Source organism: Protopterus annectens, chromosome 3.part1 (assembly GCF_019279795.1).
Source record: "Protopterus annectens isolate FY-2018-M chromosome 3.part1, PAN1.0, whole genome shotgun sequence".
NCBI lineage: Eukaryota > Metazoa > Chordata > Ceratodontiformes > Protopteridae > Protopterus > Protopterus annectens.
In genome coordinates this window covers 1,452,219,786-1,452,244,054 of record NC_056732.1, presented here as the reverse complement: position 1 = coordinate 1,452,244,054, position 24,269 = coordinate 1,452,219,786, and the positions used below count along the sequence as shown (strand labels likewise).

Genomic DNA, 24,269 nt, shown 5'->3' with positions numbered 1-24,269 from the left:
ACTTGTATCTGCATTACAACAGCGCACACCCAGTACATAGTAAAAGAAACATAATAAAAGGCCAATTTGTGAGGGGGTCATAAACTATGCTTTGCATTTCGCTTATCGATTGTGGTGGATTTAATTGTGCTTGGTGACATTCTACAGAGAATTTCCTGTTTTTCTTGTAATTAAAGATTCCTTCATGCATAAGCACTCAGAATGTACTGAATAATCCCCCAGCTAACCACCTTCAGCTGCAGACGTAAGTCTCTCACCACGAACATCTGCTAAGGAGGGGGGTGCAAGCTAATATCTTTGCATATACAAGTAGTTTGGCTTTTTTAATATCTTACATAATTTTGCCTTAAAACTTTATATTTTATGTCAGGAACATTAATCTTGAAACCCACCCTTGTTAAAGAGGGGGGGGGGGATCATCACCTTAATTCTACATATGATATAGTCAGTACACTTTTACACCCCACCTCAGCATCCCAAGATCATAGCATTAAATTAACTTAAAAGTTGCTTCTGCCCAGTCTCTCTCATACTGTGAAGCCTATATTTCTTAGGATTACAAAAGTGTACTTTTACTTTCATATCTTTAACACATATAGTCACTGAAAAAAGAAATTATGTACTCACCATAACATTCCATGTGAGCTGTTCATCTCACCTTCATTCTCACTGATGGGTTTGGAGCCGACCCTCGGCTCAGACTCGACCAGATGCTAAAGCTCAAGGTCTTAAAACAGCTTGTGGCCTACTCCCTTATCCCATGATGCAGTAGTGCTTCCCTCAGATCTTGTCCACCCAATCATATAGATAACTAAAGTACATAGATATTGAAATAAGAATACCATGGATAAGGACAAAGCATCACTAAGATTTGTCTGAACTTCCCGGCCCTGGGGGTTGGTGGGTGGGAAGCAAGAATGAAGGTGAGATGAACAACTCGCGTGGAACATTATGGTGAGTACATAACTTCTTTATGTGAGGTTGTTCTATCTCGCCTTCATTCTCATGGATAGGTTAACGCCAAGCACCATCTCCTTGGGTGGCTCATGGAAATATATTCCTCAGAACCATAGAACCAAAGGAGGCCCTGTCCCTGGAGGTCCTATCCAATTTGTAATGAGTGATAAAGGTATGAGGTGAGGACCATATGGCTGCTGCACAAATGGAAGCCATAGGTAGCCTTGCTAGAAAGACTGAAGTTATGGAAACTGCACTGGTTGAGTGAGCCTTAACTTTATGATTTAGTGCGTAAAGCTGTATGTGAAATACAATCTGATAATCATTTTGACAAAGTGGATTTTACCACCGGAGTACCCTTCTTTGAATCTAAAGAGGAGATAAAAAGTTGATCCAACTTTCTGAAGTCCTTAGTCCTGTCTAAATAGATTTGAAGTATCTATGGACAGAGTTTGTGCAGCATAATTCTATAGTCTGGTTAAGATTTGTTTCAGAACAAACCTTAGGTGGGAATGAAGGATTTGCTCTCAGTGTTACGCTTTCATGAAAAATCAAGTATGGAGCTTTGACGGACAAAGCATGTAATTCCAAAATTCTTCAAGCAGAAGTAATAGCTACTAGGAAAATGGTCTTCCATGATAGGTATTTCAAATCACAGGAAGACGCAGGTTCAAAGTGAGGTAAAATGATCCGTGCGAGCACAAAATTCAGATTCCATGGAGTAGCTGGGGGTTCTAATGGGTGGTCTCAAGTGAATAGTACCTTTAAGGAAGGCTTTAGAAAGTCTGTGTGACATGATGGGAGTTTGCTGATCACAAATATGAAAATTGGAAATTACTGCCAATTGAACCCCAAGAGTCGCCGCAGCCATTCCTTCATGAAACAGTTTAGTCAGAAACTCTAAAATGGAAGAAATCAAAGCCATATATGTGTTAATATTATTATTTGACGCCCATATGGAAAATCTTTTCCACTTGCTCAGGTAAAGTTTCCTGGTAGAAGATTTATGAGAAGAGATAAGGATGTTCTGTACTGCAGATGATAAATCGTGGAACCTGGCTATTCGTGGAACTGGAGCAGCCAAGCTGTCAACTTCAGGGTATGAATTGCAGGATGAAGAGCACCTGATTGCATCAGATCATCTGGAACTGGGTCCAGAATCCATGGTTCTTCCAGTAGATGAGGCTGCAGAAAGGGGAACCAAATATGACGAGGCCAATAAGGGGCTATTAGGATAATGGTCCTTCCCAGAGTGCTGGCTTTCTGAAGGAATTTGGCTATCAGAGGAAATGGGGGAAAACATAAGAGTCCCGAGGGCCAACTGTGTACAAGTGAATCCCTTGGAGTCTCCCCTGAGCTGGGGATCAGGGCAAAGTAGTTGCTGCATTTGGTGTTGTTGGGGGTTGCAAGGAGGTCGCAGCAAGGCTGGCCCCACCTGCGGAATATCCTTTCTGCTACTTCTTTCAGGGACCACTCGTGAGGCAACAGAATTGCTCTGTTCAACTTGTTCCCTATCACACTGGACCTCCCTGGGATGTGCGTTGCTATCAGAAAGCGCTGGGTGGATATTGCCCATTGCCATACTCTCAGGGGCTCTCGACATAAGGGGTATGATCTGATTCCTCCCAGTTTATGTACCAGACCACTTACATACTGTCCGTCTGTACTGCAATAGTCCCTAGAGGAAGAAAGTTTTGAAAGGACTGAAACTCTAAAACTCTAGAAGTACCGCTCTCATCTCTAGGACATTGATATGCAGATGAGCCTCACGATTCTCCCATGTGCCTTGGGCTGTTCTTCCTTGAAAATGCCCCCCCCCCCCCATCAGGGAGGCATCCGTGGTCACAGTGGCAGCAGGGGTTGGTAAAACAAGTGGACGTTCTATTGTCACTTGAGGAGATGTCAGCCACCAAAGAAGAGCTCTCTTGCATGACTTTGTTATTATAATGGGATGAGACACTGGGAGTTCTGATAAGACCATTGTGTGAAAAACAAGCCATTGTACTATCTGTATGTGCATTCTGCCTAACGGAATGGCAATGATGACTGCAGCCATGGTCCCTAGTAATTTGAGCACTGCTGAAACTGGGGCTCTCTGTTTGGGGATGAGGTTCAGAACTTGCTGTCGAAGGCTCACCACTCTTTCCATTGGAAGTTTTATGGTCATGGAAACTGTATTGAGATCTGCTCCTATAAAAACATCTAGATGGCTGTAAAGCAGATTTATCCCAGTTTACAGTAATCCCCAATTGACTGCAAAGATTTAAGGTGGTCTCCCTTGCTTGTATGAGTTGATGCTTGGTGGTGGCGGTGAGGAGTCAGTCATCTGAATATGGAAACACCTGGAATCCTGTTCTCAAGTGAGCCGTGACTACTACCATGCATTTGGTGAACACTCTGGGGGTTGTAGTGAGACCAAAGGGCAGAGCTCAAAACTGGAAGTGACTGGCTCCCAGCCGAAAGCACAGATGATTCCTGGATGGTCTGGCCATCTTTAATATGGCAGTATGCATCCTGGAGATCTATTGAGCACATCCAATAGTCTTTTACTAAAAAAAAAAAAGTGCAGACTATAGCGTGACCATCCAAAACTTTTTTTTAAAGACTTGTTTAATCTGCTGAGATCCAAAATTGGTCTCCAGTCCCCTGTTTTCTTTGGAACTAAAAAGAACCTTGAGTAAGTTCTGGATCCTCTCTGATCTGCTGGGACTGGCTGGATGACTCTTTTCTGGTAACCTTGTAATCTCTAAGGTTGCCTGTTCCTTGTGATTGGGTGGAACGTCTGGGATTTTTTGACAGGGGGTGGAGGTGTAGCAAAGGGAATGGTGCATCCTCCAGATATTATGCTTTGTACCAAACGATCTTTTGTGATTTTTAGTCAGGTGTCTGGATACAAAGATAAGCGTCCCCCGACTGCCTCCATAGAAGGACAGATGGGCCTCCTTTCAGGAACGCTGGTAGGGCTTTCCAAAGAACTGGTCCCAGTCACCCTGATATTGCAGGCCCCCTCTGCCACATGGACAGTATCTTCCATTATTGCCCCCTCCTCAGCCTCTAGAGGAGGTTTCACCACTTGTGTCAAAGAAAGCTCCTTGGGCTTTGCGGAACCACATTTTCCCACTTTTTCGACCTTTAGGACAAGGTCTGGTAGGAGTGGAAAAATTTACTTTTATGGCAGACCGTCTCTTTCCATCTTGCTCACACCTGGTAAGCGGTTTTCATTTTCGGTCCAAAAAGTGATGAACCATCAAAGGGGATGTTTACAAAAGATGACGTAGGGCTCCGCAAAGGAACCATAATGCATCCAAGTGTGTCGCCTAAGAGCAATTCCTGTACCCACTGCCCTACTCATTCCATCAGCTGCATATGAAATCAGACGCATAGAAGAGTTTATAAGGGAATTTAGGGCAGCAAGCTGGAAGGTTACCTTATCTGAGACCTCTGCAGCTACCGCATCCTGTAGAGCATCTCCCAAACTCCTTAAGAAGATCTCTATGCAGTCTAGTAAAATGCGCAAGGCAGTTCAGGGATCGAAGAGTAAAGGCCACTGAACTAAACATGCACTTCCTGCATCTGTCCATGATCCTAGAATCCCTATTAGGAGGATGAACAGATGTGGACATCTCCAATAACTCCTTTTTGGTGGCCGCCGCCGCCACCAGAGCATCAACGAGTACTCCTTTGGTAAGGAAAGCCTTGTCCTGGGGGTGACATTATAAATTTGTTAGGCCTCTGAGGGACTGGCTCTATGGTATCCGGGGACTCCCACACCTTTCGAGAGAGAAGGTCCATCAACTCATCAAAAGGTGGAGTCACCCAAGAGGTGGAGGACTGAGACCCGAAAGCCTTCAGGAATACTGACTCATCAGTAGGGTTAAGAGGATTCCAGCCACCCCTTTGTTTTAGTATTTCTAAGATATCACCGAAAGAGGTATCTTCAGAGGGGGACTGTGGGGACCCTCCTGACTCATCTAGGTCAGTATCTGATGTGATGGATTCCTATGGGGAATCTAGATGCTTCCTCTTACAAATCCTCCTAAGAACCTCCTCAGTGGGAGCTTCTGGGGAGGTCCCGGAACAGCAAAGCTCATCCAATGAGGGGACCGGAGACTCCGGGTCTCTACGCTTTTGAGGGATCAGTGAAGCAGAGGCAGACACTGAAACTTTAGGGGAGGTGATTGCTGATATCGAGGATGTGGGTGCCCGTGGGGACAACGCTCTCCTCATAGCATCGAAGGCCCCACTGCTCCAATCCAGAGAGGCACCTAGATCCGTAGAAGCAGGCAGCCTCTATGGCACCAAAGCTGTGGGATCCGAGCTCAAGGTAGGTGTCAAACTCACCCAAGCCGAGCCCCCAAGAGGCAGAGTCAGCACCAAAAGATTGATAGGATTATCCTCTCCGGACCCGACCGGCGAGTGTCAGCTCCTAGACTTTAAGGTAGGTACCCAAGTCAGAGTTGCCAGAACCGAAAGCCCCAGGGGTGTTGGCTCTGGCGGATCCATGACTATCGGTTCTGAATACTCAGTCTCTGAAACTTCAGATTGAATCAGAGGAGGAACTGAAGCAATGGGCTGGGTCTTGGTCAGTTCTGAAGCCCTAAGGGTTGAACCCAACAGAAGTTTTGCTAGCGCCTGTGACTGCAAAACCTTCTGCACCACTCGATCCACATCCTAAAATTTACTGTCGATATTAACACTCAGAAATTTAAAGAGAAAATGTAAAGAAGTTTGAACAATACTGGCCAGAGCTGTCGAAAGGACTCCTGATCTGTTGCAGCAGAAAATGAGATCGGAGGGAAGCACTATTGCATCATGGGATATGGAGTAGGCCACGAGCTGTTTGAAGACATCGAGCTTTAGCATCTGGCCAAGTCGGAGCAGAGGGTCGGCTCCAAACCCATCAGTGAGAATGAAGGCAAGATAGAACAACTTCACATCACCATTTAAAATCTGACTCACTGTACAAATCTTCTTTATAACATACAGTTTATATAATGAAATGTTTTATACATTTTTTTTATTTACAGTTATTTTGTTCCCTTCAGTGTCTTTCTCAACATTAATGACATATTGAGGTATATATTTTACAGTCCCCCACAAATTTAATAAAGTCTACTAAAGTCCATTCTTTTCTCAGCCACTTTCTTACAAAGCCATATTTCACAAAATGTGAGGGATGCTTTACAGTCTTCCATGTATTCACTAATTTCAGTGTCGTTGGTCTTTCAGATCATCCCCATTTGCTAACACCAGATGCTGGTTCAAATCCAATGTCCTCCTGGTTCTTCTGATCTCTAATCAAGTCCTGTTCTTTATAGGTTCATACTAGGCTATCTGCCCTAGGGCATTTATAAGACTAGCCAGGGTGTGTTTGGCTTTTGCCACCCATTTTAAATTAATTTTGCTATGCCCTTTTTCGAGGTTAGTATACTGTGCCTCTAACAGTGACACAGAAGTGATACCTGGGGTAAACCTACGATCTCCCATCCACTCATCAAGATTCCTCTTGAAGAGAGTCAATGAGGGACTCTGCCTAACCTGGACTGGGATTTTATTCCAGAGTGAAGGGAGCCTCTGGGTTATGAATCTGTTCCTCCAGCATGTCCTATTTATTTCAGTGCTGAGGTTCAAGTCTCGAGCGCGTAGCTCGATGGGATTTGGATTTTCTGAGGTGCAGCATGTCCATTAATTCCGGGTTGGACATGGCTTTATAAGTCAGGCACAGATCGCCTCTGAGCAGGCGGTATGCCACTGAGTAGAGCTGGAGTTTCTTTAACCGGGCAGCATATGGCATCTGTTTGAGCCCTTTGATCCTCTTGGTGAGGTACTTTTGGGGTCTTTCCAGTTGCTGCAGGTGTCTGGTAAGGTACATCCCAAAAGGCGCATTGTACTCAATTATGGGCCTGATGAGGGATGAGTAAAGAGGCACGATGACCTCCCCTGATCTAGATGTGAATCCCTTCATGATTAGATGGGCTATATAAAATGTTTTTCTAACCACTTTGGCCACGTGATTCTCAAATGCGAGATTGCTATCAACTTGGGTCCCCAGGTCCCTAATTACTTCTTCTGTACTTAATGGATTACCAGCTATGTGGTAATTTATGGGCACTTTGTTTTTGCCAAACAGGATGACTATACACTTTTTGGCGTTTAGCTTGAGGCCATGGCTCTGGCACCAGTTGTCTTTCTATGAGGCCCTTTTGGAGGATGCTTGTGTCGGCTGGAGAGTCGATTATGGCGCCCAGTTTGCAGTCATCTGCGAACTTTGTCAGCCACAGTCCTTCCGTGTTGGTCTGTACCTCCGAGAAATATATACCGAACAACAGAGGTCCCAGGACTGAGCCTTGTGGGATGCCACTTGTAACTGGTTTGGAGTCTGACATGGCTCCAGCAATTCTAACCATGAGGGTTTTGTCCTTGAGCCAGTTTGCAACCCATCCAGTGACATAGGGGTTTATATTTAAGCTGGTGAGCTTTTCTATAATGCCCGAGTGGGATATTGTATCAAAGGCTTTTGTGAGGTCCAGGCAGGCTGTGTGGACCACCTTCCCCTCGTCAATAGTCTTGGTGACTGTTTCAAAGAAATCAAGCAGGTTTAAGAGGCATGATCTGCCCTTAAAGCCGAACTGGGTAGGATCCAGTGTCTGTAGGTCCCCAATATCTTTATTTATGAGGTCCATGATGATCCTTTCCATAGCTTTGCAGACCAAGCTAGTCAGGCTTATGGGGCGATAGTTTCCAGGATCCGTTGAGGCACCACCTTTGTAGAGAGGGACCACTGTTGCTGTACGCCACTCTTTGGGTACATATCCTGTAGTAAGGCTGAGATTGAACAGTAGTTTTGTTTGGGTTTAGCTCTTCTTGGAGTTCATGAAGGACGCAGCCCGGGACACCGTCTGGTCCCATTGATGCTGTGTTTTTTGCATTGGAGAGGGCGGCTCTTACCTGAGCATCTGAGATGTCAGGGGGGCAGCACTCTGCTGGGATAGATATTTGCCCTTTTGGTGGGGAATGGGGGGGGGGGGGGAGTTTGCGCTGAACCGGTCAGCTAGGATGTTGGCAATGTCTGTGGGTTCGGTGTATATTTTGTCATTTTGGACTAATTCTGAGCATATCTGGGAATTCCCACCCAGGTTCTTAACATAACTAAAGAAAGCCTTGTGATTATCCTTAGTGTCCTGTGCAATTTTTCTCTCGAAGCTGGCCTTAGACGATTTTATGCGTACCCGTAGTTTTTTGCTAATACTGATCAGAGATGCTTTCCCTTTTTGGGATTTTGCTCTATCATGTAGTCGCTTCCTCCTTCTATTGTATAATTTGCTTATGGCTGGGGTCCACCAGACAGGACGTCTGCCTTTGGAGGATTGGGTCTTGGTTTTATTTGGGATTGCATGATCCATGCATTCCTGAAGGTGTTCACAGAATGCGTTTATAAAGGATTCTGGGGTCTTGGCCATATTTTCCACAGGCCAGGGGGCTTTGAAGGATTCCACCTCGGTTTTGAGGAATGTGAAATTTGCTGGGTCTTGGCCATATTTTCCACAGGCCAGGGGGCTTTGAAGGATTCCACCTCGGTTTTGAGGAATGTGAAATTTGCTTTAGAGAAGTTTTTCACTGTGGTTTTCTGGGCAGGGGGTGGGGTTGGGATGTGAATATCCAGTGAGATTAGTTTATGGTCTGATCTTACCAGTGAGGGATACACTTCTGGTCTGGAGCATAGAGTCCCCATGTTGGTGATGATCAGGTCCAGTATGTTTTCCCCTCTTGTGGGATTGGTAACAAGTTGTTCCATAGCATTTGAGTTTATAAATTCTAGGAACCTTTGGGCAAGGGTGTTGGAGCTAGAGTAATGCTCCCAGTCTATGTTTGGGTAGTTGAAGTCGCACAATATAATGGTGTTTGGAGAGACCTTCATATTTTCCAGTGTTCTCAGGAAGGCAGAGTGGGGTTCCTGGGTTTGGGAGGGTGGTCTGTAGCAGGCTATAAACTGGAAGGCAGTTTTACCCACTGTTAGTTGCACATGGATAGTCTCTGATGCTTCATGCTGTGCCACCAACCTGGAGGTGTGGGTATCTTTGACGAATATTGATACTCCCCCCCTCCTTTTGTGGTTCAGTCCAAGTTTTGGGGCCGAAAAGCATGGTATGAGGTATAACCTGGTAGTGCTGAGGTGCTCTCGGGAGCCTTGAACCAGGTTTCTGTTACTGCACAGTTATCGATGTTCTCAATGTTAAGGAGAGTTTCGAGTGCGTGCATCTTGAGGTTTAGACTTCTGGCGTTGAGTAGCATTACTCTTAGTTTCTTATCCCTTGTGATACCTATAGAGGTGGGTTTGTCTTTTGAGCCTTGCCTAAAAAAGGCACTATGGGGGTATAGCAAGAACCTTTGCCAATATCCGAAAGCCCAGGGGTGACAGGTGCAAGCCATCCCTAGCGAAGCATCGTGGCTTGTCTAGCATGTCTTCCCAGGCTGACAGGCATTGGATCCCCTTTGAATGACACCAATACTTAAGCCAATTGTTGAAATTGATCATCTTGTCTTCATATTGTGGCATCATTCTTGGTGAGGGTAAGATGCTACTCAAGGTCAGGGTCATACCGGCCTGGGCTACATGCTCAGAGAGCTCCTCTATGTCTCTTTTCATGTAGTCCAGGGAGGTACGTCTCAGGTCATTCACACCAGCATGGACAATGACAGAGTCATATTTGTACTTGCCTTGGAGTGACCTGAGTGCTTGTGTTATGTGGCGGATCCTAGCGCCCGAAAGGCAGCTCACCGTGACCTTCTTGTTCAGCCTGGTGAGCGGGACGTCAGTGTGCCTGACAATAGAGTCACCTATTACAAGTGTATCAGGTGTGTTTAGCCTTAAGGGCTGTGACTGTTCGGCACACTGGCTTTGTGAGCTATATGTTGCACGTGTTTTGTTTTGGGGTAGCGGTTGCTTGGGTGTCTGCTTTGGAGGTCTCTGCTGCTTAGGCAGATTTTTATTTAGAGCCTCCGAGTATGTTTTTGTGCGTTTGGTGTTTGGTTTGCTGTCGTGGTAGGTCTATGTGAGACTGGAATTGTAGTGAGTGTGGTTTCCTTCTCCTCCTGACTGGTTATGCCAGTAGTGAGTTGAGAGAGCTTAACCTCCAGTTTGGCTATATGGTTGCATCTCTCACATATGTTGGAATTTGTTGGGAGGACTCCTAGTTCTTCTAATCAACTCCTGTGCTTTTATTCTGTCTCTCAAGCATTTTCCTTTGGAACAGTGAAAAAGGTCTCGCTAGCAAAGTCTTTCTACGAACTTTATTGTCAGAAGAACGAGATGCAGAGCCCCCTTTAGCTAGCTGGCTTGTGTTTTGTTGGATAAACTACTTCCTATTTAGCCTGTTCTGAATCAAAAAATATCGTTGATCCTCCAAGAAAAAAATATTCTGAAGATAGCTGGATACATCTGCTTCACTCTCACCTGTCTCTTGACATTCACTGATTGTTGGGATAAATCTGTTTCTCTTCTTTAATGGTGTACAGTGATTAATATTTTCCCACAAACCCGCTGTTGTCTCTAATGTTAGTGTGTTTCCCTTCTGCCACAATTTTGTCAGGATCAATGTTTTCTGCTGGTATGATTGCATCTTTACTAATGTATGTCTTGGCTACTTTCTCATGCCCAAGTTTGGAGCATATGGTTATGTGCTCTATTAACAAAATCTTCTGCTATGGAACACCAATCCAGTTGCTCATTTGTACTTTCAAAAAATTAATCCAGTTTGTTCCTTACAGTCTCTCTAGTACAGCAAAAAATCTCAGTTTTTCTCTGCATGCTCTGTCTAACCCTACTAGTTTTGAAACCACGTTTTTTGAGAAGTCCCATACTCAGTCATTTTTTTCTTCATTTCAGCCTCTGTTTGCAGTTTTATCATTTCATCCAGTTAAAGCTTCTATTTTTCCAATCTTTTGTTATTCAAGTTGATATATTCCTTCAATGTTTCATTTATTTTTAATCACATCTGAATACATTTGGTTTAATATTTTCCTCTAACCTACTCAAAGCCATCTATTAAATCAAAGTTGGAACTTGCTTTTTATTGAATAGCTGCAGGATTGTTCCCAGCCAGTGTTTTCCAACACCACCCGCCAGTGTAGTTCCCATTTCTCAACAAGTGCAGACCAGTTACCTCATATCAAACTGTGAAACCGTTTCCAAACAAAAAAAAGTCTTAAAATTCTAACATTTAAGTGAATGCTTGCACACAGCACTGATAGAATCTCCCTTGCTAATAACACACGCTGATAAATTCTTGCCCTGCCTTCTTCGTTTTACCAACATAAAATGCTTGACATGAACTGTACTGTGCCAAGTATAGCACCCCTCTGGTATTGCAACTGAATCTCCTGTTGGGAAAAGCAGATCTAGGGAAATTATATATTGTAAAATTAAGCCCTTCAAAACATATCTGCATTGGGGACATACCCCACATTTGAGAATATTCTTTAATGCATTAAGGAATATTCCCATTCAACGGAACAAGAATGCTTCAGTCCTCCAAGCATGGCTAAAAGGATGTCTTGAACAGAACATTTCAAACTGCCCGTCTTGAAAAGAGGCGAACAGATCTATTTGAAGTGTTCTGTACATCTGGACCAAATCTAGGCAGACTTCTAACCAGCATTTCCACTCGTGAGGGTTAGTCTGCCACTGTGTTTTGGCTGATGGAATGTATGAGGCTTAAAATGTCATAAAAAGCTGTAAGGCTAGCCCCTCCGGTCATAACTGCCAATCGACAAAGTGGGTATGACCTTGTTCCCTCCATGTTTGCTCAGGTACCACATGACCATGGTGCAGTTTGTGACCAATAAAAGGGGACCTGGAGATTATAAGTGGTGAGGGACTTTTAAGGTCTGTAGTCTGGTCCCTTAGAGTTCATCCAGACGTTTTTCCATTACATGGTGCATTCGGTCAAACAACTCCCTGAATGAAAGTATATCTGAAGCAAAATCGAGCTTGTCATATCTGTCCACTGCTGCAAATTCCTTATCTGGAGGGATGGATAATGGGACTCTAAGGGGTAGGAGCAGTCTTCAGTAATGCTGCAGAGACATTTAAGTCGGACACTGGAGCTTCTGACAGACTGCACAATCTGCTTTTGGTTGGAATATTCAAGCTCATCTTTCCAGAGACATGGCTACTGTGTTTGATGGACTTTTTAAAGGACAGCCCAAAGTGAATCACCTAAGAGAAATGTAGGTAAACACCAAGTCAGATGGAGTCTCCTCTGGGCAAAGATACAGGGTCTGTAGACTACTCTTTTTTTTTCCTGCACCACATGCAAGTATTCCCTAAATCTAGAGTCATGACAGTGACCTAGGGAATTGCTCCCTTTCTCTTAGGTCAGACACCAAAGATTTTAGTTGTAACTCAAAATGCTTTCCTTTCTCCAAAGCTTTCCTCTTGGGACTCTGAGGAAGAGGAGATTCTCCTGTGAGCCTTCTAGGGTTTGGGAAGAGGTGGCAGACTTACCTGTATAAGCTGGCCTTCTGACTGGGTCTTTTCTTTCTAGCCTTAAGGACCCAAAATCAGTAAATTTGTCAACTAAGTCAATATCACTGTTGGCTGTGACTGGGTTGATGCTGAAAGAAACTGAACGTGCACAATCAATTATTTTTCTAGAAATGTGTGACTTGCGCTGGGACAAGCACCTTGCATCAGCAATGAATAATATAGCACAAAGAAAAAAAACACCTGGTGTAGAGGATGCTCCAGTAATGGTCTTTGTAAAGTAAAGGAGTCAGGTAGGCCTGTACTGCTAATGCCAAAAAGGCAGTCTTTTTCCTCATATGGTATTGGACACGGAGGTGGTGCTAAGGAATCATGAAAAGACAATGGACCTGACGAGAACTGCAAAATAGGAGCATTTAATATCAGACCACAAAGAAGGCAATTCAATGCGGGCTATCTGGGGACATACACTGTCAAGAAATACCTGTGACTGGGATAAAAGCAATGCTAACATAAGAGGAATGACAAAATATGGTCCTTTGAAGTACTCTCCCAAAGCTCTTAAGTCAAAGGAATGGGAGAAGCTGAAACAGTTGCTTTGACCCTCTGCTCTTTCAGTGCCTGGACCCTGGCTGAAAAGTACATAATAAAATAAAAAATGTATAAAAGTGAAAATACATCATGACACAAAATACATAAAATAAACACACACAAAAGGGGTAGCAAGAAACAACATTCATAATATTTCAAGCCATGTTGGAAAATGTGCAATATTTAACGGGTAGAATGCTCTTGGAGTGATACCCATGTGTAGCACTTCTAAGTTTTTCAGCTGCAGTATATCTGCAATCTCAGAGCAACTTATCCAGTGATGTGAAAGCAATTACTGTTAATATAAAGGATGTACTGGTTCTGATCCTTCTCTAACATCAGGACAATCTTTAAGCTGAAGTGTAAGAGAAATTGATGCCTATGACTAACAGGTGGGGCTGACATGGTTTGTATTGCACTTGCAGATTTTAATATTGTAGCTAGAATCCGTTAATCTTTCTTTCCCAACAATGTATGCAATGCAAAAATAATATAACAAAACACCAGAAAAAATATGTACTTTTACAGAAAATGCAGTTTAGAAAAAATAGCAAAATCAAATACTGATAGAAAATTAGTGTAAGATGAAAATATTGCTTTTCTTTCTTGCACTCAAAAGTTCAATTAAAGGGAAAGAGTTCGTCAACTTACAAATCAAGTGATAGTTTTTTTAGGTTTTTTTTTTTTTTTTCATCTGAAAACTAAGCTCAGAAGGCCTGCTTTTGTTGAGACTCCAGGCTACACTTCAAGGTGTGATGCTGGCAGTCTGTGAAATATAAATGGCATTGTTTAAAAGTCATTGTTTTCTAAATGTCTCTGCAGTTGGGACAGACACTAGATCTTTCTTAAGGCGGTTCAGGCCTGGCTTGCTCTCCCAGCATTTGTTCTTGTGGTAATGCTCAGAGTTCTGCCTAGGCTGAAAGAGGTCTGCCCATCTTCAAATGAAACTACAGCTATCATTTTCATATACTGGATCAGTAGCTTTTCTCTTCAAATTTGAGCAGATAGAGTGAATCTATAGCACATATGGCAGTTGCCAACTTTGTGCTCTTCAGGAACAGCAGAGCCAATACCGGTGAATGTTTGGTTGGTAATTTAACAACTATCTCCTACAGTGATTGGGTAAACAAATTATTTTTACCAAAGATGACAATGCTCAAGATCTGAACTATGCAAGAGGCAAAAAAAAAAAAAAAAAAAAAAAAAAGTAAAGTTCCAGGGATAAGAATTCCTACCTAGCCAGTATATTACTTCACTGCATGTATCAGCACCGGCACAACAGCATGCCCCCATGCCAAAAATTCAGGATCTTCCATAAAATAAAAAAATGCTGAGTTCTGAGAGATGGAAAAGAATAAATCAAAGACCCATGAAGGAGGGCTCTTGACATCAAATTACAAGTTCCTTGGAAATAATGCTCTGATACATTATACCGCAATCCTTAAAATACAACTGGTAACATTACATTCTCATATACATAAACATCTTTAAAATGTGCCAAGAACATTATTAATGAATATATAAAACAAAGGAAAAGCAGACCAGGATCCAAACACAAATCCAAAATTTAATAAAAACCTCTAGCGCCTTGGCAAAAGCCATACTGAAGGCTTTTGCCAAGGCGCTAGAGGTTATATGGCTTTTGCCAAGGCGCTAGAGGTTTTAATAAATCAAAGACCCATGAAGGAGGGCTCTTGACATCAAATTACAAGTTCCTTGGAAATAATGCTCTGATACATTAAAACATGTTATACCGCAATCCTTAAAATACAACTGGTAACATTACATTCTCATATACATAAACATCTTTAAAATGTGCCAAGAACATTATTAATGAATATATAAAACAAAGGAAAAGCAGACCAGGATCCAAACACAAATCCAAAATTTAATAAAAACCTCTAGCGCCTTGGCAAAAGCCATACTGAAGGCTTTTGCCAAGGCGCTAGAGGTTATATGGCTTTTGCCAAGGCGCTAGAGGTTTTTTATTAAATTTTGGATTTGTGCTTGGATCCTGGTCTGCTTTTCTTTTGTTGTTTTATATACTTGTTTCAGTTTGTTACAGCTCGTTGTTCGTGGTGTAACATTACTAATGAAGTTGTATCTTGGATAGCAACAAATTACAGAACACTCACTGTGGAAAGGTATTTGAGTATATAGTGCACAGGTTACGATGAAAAGCAATAAGAATAATGAAAATGACTCTACACATAATAAACAAATAAATAAATATGAATCAAGCCATTAATTCAATTAAGAAAAGAACTTACCTTTTGATATCATTCTTGTACCCTAAAAAATTGTGCATCAGTTGTGAAATTACATTGTCTACAACCTGGTACTGACTACCTTCTGCAAACTTCCGATGCTGCTCACCTTTAAGATGCTACAAGAAAAAGTGCAACACATCAACAGTATTGATCAGTATACCAAAATACAGCAGTTGCCTTAGTTTTAATATTTAAAACAATCTGCTATTAACAAAAAGGCTTCTTTCAATGGCCAACATTTAGAAATAAACTAGGTCTGGTAAAAGTCCTATTCAAAGTGCTAACATGAAGCAGTGCATCTCAGAGTCAGTGTAATGATTCAACTCCTCTTTTCACTTGTAACTGTACTAACTGTAAACCTGTACAATGAACTATAAGGAAAAAAATAAATGAGTTGTACAGTTGCAATAATGCTGGAATCTTTCATTCCAGTCCATCCAGTACAACTGTTGGGTCTTCGAGCTGCTTGTCAGATCCATACTGGCATAGCTAGTGCTCCAGCTTAGAGCTACTCATACTTTTCCCGCCCACAATGCATCTATCCTCTCTAGCCCTGCCTCCCTCAGATTGAGTCTACTGGCTGAACAACTAGGACAAAATATGACCCCTTCAGAATCCTCAAACAAAAGGGCTGAGGAATGGTGGTAGGGCTGTTGCATCGGATGGAACTGGAATGAAAGGATCCAGTGTTACACTAAATAGATTAAATTCCATGTCCTTTTTATTCTGTCTGATTGCAATCTTGGATCAGAATTTCCAGCTACTGGAATGCCTGGGTGGTATCAAGACAAGAGATCTTTGAGGATGGGGGTCCCAAAGGAAGCCTTGATCTAGAAATAAAATCAAATTTGTAGTGCTTATAAAACGTATGCCATGTTGACCAAGTTGTTGCAGCACAAATATAGTCAATGGAAGAATTCTTAAAGAATGCAGTAGATGTAAACACAATGTGTAGAATGAGTCTTGGGTTTAACAAACAGACTCATTGTGCCTTTGATGCAAAAAAATTACACAGTCAGCCATCTGGACAAGGTTGCTCTGAAGACCCCCTTTTCCCAGCTTATTTGGAGCAAAAGAAATGAACAAATGCAAGTCCTTTCTATGTCCTTTTGTGCAACATAAATTAAAAAAAAAAAAAAAAAAAAAGAAAGAAAATCACAGTTGCCTGTTAACATCAAAGGTAAGAATAGTGTATTCCCTTTTAACTATGAAAGTACATACAGCTGTGTACAATCTTACTTTAACAGACTTCCTTCTCTTCACTGTTGCAGTATTCCTCACCTTAGGATCTCCTGCTACGGATAGCCTAGCATCTGGCTAGTATACCAAAGCCTTTAGATCTTGCATGCACCATTATGACACAAGTATGCTCCTCATACAAGACGTTGGGCAAAAAGGTGACATACAGACGCAGTTACCCAGAACTGAATTGCCCCAGAAGAGAATAGTTTCCATAGAACAAAACGTGGCTATGCACATCCAAATGGAGAAAATGCAGATGGAAAAGGGGAACCCTTGGCCAGGAAGGGTAGACAAATCAAAACTGCAAAAGAAGAGGGGAATGAAGGGAGGGACCAAATACCGCAACAGAGAAGACAAAGACTTCTACTTTTATGGTAAGATTTTACACAACTGTACTATGTCCTATATCACTGTTGCAGTATTCTTCACCTTAGGAAGAGGTATAAAACTCAAGAAAAGGAATGAGGTGGATAGCAGGGAACAGCTCTCAACAAAGCTATTCAGGATGGCATTAGCAAAACCTGGTCTGGCCCTAGAAACCATGCTATGTATAATGCTTAGTAAAAGGTATGCACTAAAGACCAAGTAGAGCTTCAAGGATGGAATTGGTGTCCAAACCTTGAAGAAAGCACCAGAAGAGGCAATCACCCTAGTGGAATGGAATGAGCTCGAACTGAAGTAGACAGATATTTGCCATGAAAAGAACAAAAGGAAATGGCCTTAGATATCTAGGAGGAGTTGTTCTGCTTAGAAACAGACCCAAACAGACAAGTCAAAAAAACAACCTGCCAAAAAACATGTACAAAATATATACGTATATATATAAAAAATATAAGCATGTAAAACAACATTGTAAAACGGCTGTGGCAAGAGTAGCATACAGGGTGATAATGCTCTGAGAAGAAGCAATGTGCAGAGAAAGTAAGTAGAAAACCGAAATATCCTCCAAGGCACCCCCTTAGAAATGCTGTTTGAGTTGTTGAAGTGGCTAGTGGAATAGTGGAATGAGCCAGCTGGAACCTCTTTGCCATGATGGACATGAATTATCCAAAAATGCAAGCCAATTTCCACCTAGAAATAGTTGTTTTTTTGACACAGGCTTGCTGTGAAACTTAAAAAAAAAAGAAACAAGTAACTGCTGAGGACTGCCTAAAAATCTTTAGTCCTGCTCAAATAACACTGGCCTAAGGGCTGCAAACTCAGACACCTTCTTAAAGCAGAAGTAGAAAAACAGAAAAAAGCAGTCTTCATGACAATATTTCAATTCAGCAGTAGCTGCAGGCTCAAAAGGTTGTAAAGTAAGTTTTCAACAAAATTGAGATCCCAAGTAAGAGTAGGAGCTCTACCTGCGGGGGTCTTATATTCTTTGCTGGCTCTGAAACTGTGTTGGAGAAAAGATGAAAAAACAAAGGTGGGTCACAATCATGAGAGCGCTGAAATTGAGCATGAATCTTTATGAAGAAGAGACACAAAACCTTGTCCAATAATTCAGTAAGATATTGAAGAGCCACACTCAAATTAGGCTCTCATCAGCCACATTCAAAGACCTGGGATGAAAAACAAAATGCCTATCAGACAAATGGTCTTAGTTAACTAATACCTTGGCTATCTGTGTAAATACAAGGTATGTAAGAACCTCTCACTAGTACACTGAGGAGAAGGAAAAAAGGAGGGGAGTTGTACTGCCTGATTCAAGGAAAACTCATTAACAACCTTGGGCATAAAAGGATTAATATGACGACACACTCTGTCTCTGTAATGAACCAAAAGAGGAGGAATGCCCATATGGGCCTAAAACTCAGAAACCCTCCGAGCAGAATTAAAAGCAAGCAACAAGACAGTCTTCCAGGTTCAGTGATGCAGAGAAACAGTAACTGCAGGCTCAAAAGGAGCCTCCCAAGAAGGAGGAACAGGCGTCCAAGGGGGCCTAAGATTCAGGATGCCTTTAAGAAACTGTTTGACCTCAAAACAAGAAGCCAAAGGAGGAATCAAGGGCAGACAGGCAGGCAGGCAGCAACAGCTAACAAATGGGCTTTACAGAATAATAGGCCAAAAGAAACTCACAAGTATGGGCAGAACAAAAGGGGCCCCCACTGAAAAAGGGGTCCTGGCTATGAGAATGGCACCAGACAGAAAATCTTTTTCATATGAACCTATATGAACCACTATGAACCTATATGAGTGGATGGGAAATAAAAAATTCTCCTCGGGATCACTCCAGTGGCTCTACTCGACAAAGGCATTAGGAACTAAGGTTGGGTGGCACGATGCCAGGGTAATCTTATGGGCTAGACTTGTAAAGGCTCCAGGGCCATTAGCCTAGTACACACCTATGAACCTATTTGGACATATATGGCTTTCTCCTTTCAAGTTTTCTTGGCTTCTGTAAAACCCTAAGCATGTCCTCAAAAAACAGGTGCCTAAAAGGGATCAAAACCCTATCACCCACAGTGTCAGTTGAAAGTAGACAAGTAAGGATGGATGAGTGACCCCTTGCCCTGTATGAGGAGGCCCAACTGGTAAGGTAACTTTTGGTGATGCCCTTGGCCAGATGCATTAAAAGGGGGAATAAGTGCTGTTTTGGTCAAAAGGGAGTCAGTAAGCAAGATATTTGGGGAGGCCCACTGAATCTTCTGCAGGACTCCTGGGTAGAGGAAGGGGAGGGAAGGAAAGGAACAGAGAAACATCCCCTTCCAAGGAAAAGAAAGGTGGTCCGTCGTCTATGCCAGGTGGCATGGCACTCTGGCACGCTGGAACAGAAAATGGGGAGTTGCCTGTTCAGAGTGGAGGAAAAAGATTTACCTGAGAGATACCCCACTGATGGACTATGTCCAGAAACACTTCTCTGTGAAGCATCCATTCACAGGCCTGTATTTTGGAACTGCTCAAAGAATCTGCCACTAGACTGTGCTCTGAAGGAATATACACTGCCTGAAGAGTTAGCTCAAAACAGATAGCCAGATACCAGTCCGGAAGAGCCAGACTGCAGAGAAGGTAAGACTTTGTGCCCCCTGCTTGTTGAAATAACACACCACTGTTGTGGTGTTGTGCAAACCTTAAGAGAACCTGGACAGACCATGAAGTGAAAAGCCCGAAGGGCCAGAATCAGCTCTCATCTCTATGGTGTTGATATGATCTGACTTCTGATGGGGACCAGAGACCCTGAATTTTCAGACGACCACAGGAAGCCCTCCACCCCATGTCTGAAGCACTGTAGAACAGTTCTTGAGAAGGAATTGGAGGCTGAAAGGGGAACCCTGGGTTGAAGGTTAAGTTGCTGAATCCACTACACAAATTCCCTCTTGAGACAAGGAAGGAGGGGGGGGGGCACTCTGAAATCCAGACAGTGGCAGTGCTGAAGCCAAACTGGCTTGAGGTACCATTGAAGCTTCCACATATGCAGTCTGGCAAGATGAAGCATTAGAAAAGAAAAGGCCATGAATCCTAGGGCCTGAAGAAACCCTCTGGCTGGAATGGCAGGCAGAGGAAGAAGAGACTGAAAGAAATCTGTCAAAGATAAAAATCTTTGGAAGTGGATGAGAAGCCAATATTGGCACTGTCTGGATCCTTCAACCCAGACACACATGATCCTGACAGGGATTTGACAGACTTTTGGAAGTTGATTGCGAACCCCAGACTTTGAAGGAGATGTATGGTGAACTCCAGAGCTGGTAACAGACAACTGGGAGAAGGTGTCTTAATCAACAGGTTGTCTAAATGCGTTGGAACCTGCAAAAGGCAATCACAAGAGCTAGGCATTTTGTAAATACCCTTGGGGCAGTAGAGAGGCCAAAGGGCAAAGCAGAGAAGTGAAAATGAGAGGAAGAAATAGAGACACAAAAACTTCCTGAAAAGTGGGTGAATAGGAATATGAAAGAACGATCCTTCAAATCCAAGGGCATTAAAAAGCCTGGGGCAACAGAAACAGAGTTTGAAGAGAAAGCATCCAAAAAGAAGGAATCTTGAGAAATGAGTTTAGCAAGGAGAGATCCAGAATAGGCCTCCAACAGCCCTCCTTCCAAGGAACCAGGAACATTCTGGAATAAAATCCTTTTCCTACTTGAAGGATGGAGAAGCTGAATGGCTCCCTGGTCCACCAGGGACCCAATAACCTCTGAGAAATGAGGAAGCTACTCTCAAGGAGGTTGAGGAATCCCTGAAAAAGGAGGGAGAGACTTCCACACCATGAAGTAACCCAGATGAATGATGGACAGGGCTCAAGAATCTGAGGTGATGAGTTGCCAGTTTGAAAGATAGGAGAGCCAAAGGGACAAGGGAATCTAAAAGCAGGCTGGGGGGATATCAATGAGAAGCAGACTTGTCAGATAAAGGAGGCTTCTGGGCCACAGCAGACTGAGAAGACTTAACAGGAGCTGCCCTACAACCCTTCTTGCCTTTAGTGGCCTGACTAAGCTGCCTGCAAAAAAAAGCAGACCTAGTAAGATAGTTCCTCTGGTACTTAAGGACAGGGGATACAAAAATATGTTTAAGGTCCTGCAAAACTTTACTTTTTTCCTTGAAAAAATTTTAACACATCAACAGCAACAGCCCCAGAGAGATTATTATCCAAAGGAGCAAAGCCAAGAGGAATGCCTATTGACAGACCCAAAGGCAGCAGCTCTGGAAGATGCATCATCAGCATCATAGCTGCACTTGATAGAGTGGTGAGCCACCCGAGAGGTAGAACCCAAAATAGATGGAGCAGAAGAATTTCCTTCAGAATCAGGGAGGTTAGAAATAACCTGAAAAGCTTGAGCAATCAAGGCCAGAAAATATCTAATCATGTGGTTCTGGTAACTGATGGTCATAAAGGCCAAAGTGGAAGCAGTATAGGCCTTTTCAATCCTTTCCATGGCCCTGCTACCCTTATCTGAAAACAGAAGCTTGGTAAACGGCAAAAGCTTAGAAGGTTTGTCAGAGGAGACTGACAAGTACAGCAGGTTCAGCAGGACACAAATAGGAATTGACAATCCTCAGGAACATTCTAGAACCTGCCAGGGTCCTTTGGAGCAGGGGGCTGAGAATTAGGAGTCTTACAGGCAGCTATAAAAGGTGTCTAACAAAGCAGCCAACAAAGGAGGCACTGCAGAAGGTTTAAGAGTGTCCACCTGAAGCAACTCATAATACCTCTTCTGGATATGAGATACCTGAAAAGAATCCCATGTAAAGTATTCCATCATTCTGGCTACTGTTTCTTCAAAAGACAGCTCCTCTAGAGACAATTCAAGGCTACCATACTCCTCTATCACATCTATAACCCAAATGAGAAGACATCTGGGAAGACTAAGACAAGAACCTTTTATCAGACTCCTACTCCTCATCCAAGGAATCGGGTTCACTAGAGCTTTTGGAAGGAGATGAAGTCCAAGGGGAAGTGGGCACAGAAACTTCTTGGACAGGCTTCAGGGCTTTTAAGGCATTAAACATACCAAGTAAACTCATGCCATTACCTTTGAGGATCCTTAGGATGCACAGAAGAATGCTTAGTATTCTGTTTTTTTCTTGGTAGGAATTGTCAGCCCTAAGAAACACCACAGGTTCTGAACCCTGATGGGATTCAGTAAGTGTACCCCTGACCAGAGTCTTCAGAATCCCTCTACAGTCTTCTCAGATAATAAACTGCGGTTCCCCCTCAATGCCTGGAGCAGATGCCTGTCAATCCTCAGAGGATGTGTGAAAGTTAAGATCCATGCCCACCTCTGCCTGGGCCGAGGCAGAGGACTCTGAAGTTGACACCGCACAGCCAACACAACTATCACCTGCTTCTACTGAGACATCTGGTGGAGGTTGGGCAGCTAAAGAATCCATCTGAAAATTCTTGGCCCTCTTGCTTAACGGAAGTACTGCAGGATTAATCGGTTCTGCCATGCTACTCTGGGCTACCCATTTCAGCCTCTAATTTGCTATCCTGGGCTAACAGTTTCAGCCTCTGGTTCTCAAGACAGAATGCCAGGGAAGACAAATGGCTTCTAGGAGTCTTAGGCACGAATGCCTTTCAAATACTACAGGAAGTATGGTTGTGAGAAGTACCCAACAGACATTGTTTGTGATAATCTTTATAGGCAATCCGCCACCCACACTGATATTTTCCCTTCTTGGACGACATGAACTCCTGGCAACCAAAGGAAAACAAAGACCAACAGTAAAAAGAAAAGACCCAAATGAGGCACTTATCTGACTGCTTGGTATTCAGAGGCAAAGGGCATTCAAACAGACGAGCAATGATGGTGTTTGGACTGGCAGCAAAGATGTTCTGAGTCACTGAATCCTGTGTGGGGAGCATACGTGTGATGTATTATGTATACAAGATCTAAAAATATTGGCATACTGTCTGGACGTTGGGCTAGCCTTGGCAGGAGATCCCCAAGGTAAGGAATACTGCAACAGTGATATACAGAGGACATAAAAAGTGTACGCACCCCTGTTAAAATGCCAGGTTTTTGTGATATAAAAAATGAGACCACAATAAATCATTTCAAAACTTTTTCCACCTTTAATGTGACCTATAACCTGTACAACTGAATTGAAAAACAAATCTGTTAGGGGAAAAAAAAAATGTACAATAAGTTGGTTGCATAGGTGTGCACACCCTTGAACTAATACTTTGAAGCACCTTTTGATTTAATTACAGCATTCAGTCTCCTTGGCTACACACCTGCCATCAATTAGAGAGACTGATTAACCCCAAATAAAGTTCAGCTGTCTTAGTAGGATTTTCCTGACATTTACTCAGTTGCCTGCTATAACAAAAGCCATGGTTCGCAGAGAGCTTACAAAGCATCAAAGGGATTGCATTGTTGAAAGGTATCAGTCAGGAGAATGGTACAAAATTTCCACAGCATTGGACGTACCATGGAACACTGTGAAGACAGTCATCAAAAAGTGGAGAAAATATGGGACAACAGTGACACTGCAAAGAACTGGACAGCCCTCCAAAATTGAGGAAAAGACAAGACGAAAACTGGTCAGGGAGGCGGCCAAGAGACCTACAGCAACATTGAAAGAGCTGTTGGAATTTCTGGCAAGTACTGATTGCGTACTACATGTGACAACAATCTCCCATATTCACCATATGTCTGGACTGGGGGGTAGGGTTGCAAGACAGAAGCCTTTTCTTACACAGAAAACTATGCAGGTATGGCTAAAATTTGCAAAACAATACATCAAGACTCTCAAAAACATGTGGGAAAATGTGTTATGGTCTGATGAGACCAAGGTTGAACTTTTTGGCCACAATTCCAAAACATACGTTTGGCGCAAAAACACTTTGTATCACCAAAAGAACACCATCCCCACAATGAAGCATGGTGGTGGCAGTATCATGCTCTTGGGGTGCTTTTCTTCAGCTGGAACTGGAGCTTAAGTCAAGGTGGAGGGAATTATGAACAGTTCCAAATACCAATTACTTCAGGCCTAAAATTTTCAGGTGTCTGCTAGCAAGCTGAAGATGAAGAAGAATTTCACCTTTCAACACATCCAAATCAACAAAAGAATGGCTTCACCAGAAAAAAATTAAAGCTTTGGAATGGCCCAGCCAGAGCCCAGACCTAAGTCCAACAAAAAATCTATGGGGTGACCTGAAGAAGGCTGTGCATAAGAGATGCCCTCGCAATCTGACAGATTTGGAGCACTTTTGCAAAGAAGAGTGGGCAAATATTGCCAAGTCAAGATATGCCATGCTGATAGACACCTACCCAAGAAGGCGGAATGTTGTAATTAAATCA

The 24,269-nt window shown here is 42.9% G+C and overlaps 1 protein-coding gene across 2 annotated transcripts in view; it reads right to left on the bottom strand.

Moving 5' to 3' along the window:
* The window catches only part of DBF4 (DBF4 zinc finger), an 866,998-nt gene that overhangs the window by 68,761 nt on the left and 773,968 nt on the right, over window positions 1-24,269 (bottom strand). For both annotated transcript variants that reach the window (XM_044067525.1, XM_044067524.1), the window contains exon 12: window positions 15,304-15,419. In XM_044067525.1, the coding sequence (XP_043923460.1) occupies window positions 15,304-15,419 (116 nt within the window). The remainder of the gene's footprint in view (window positions 1-15,303; window positions 15,420-24,269) is intronic.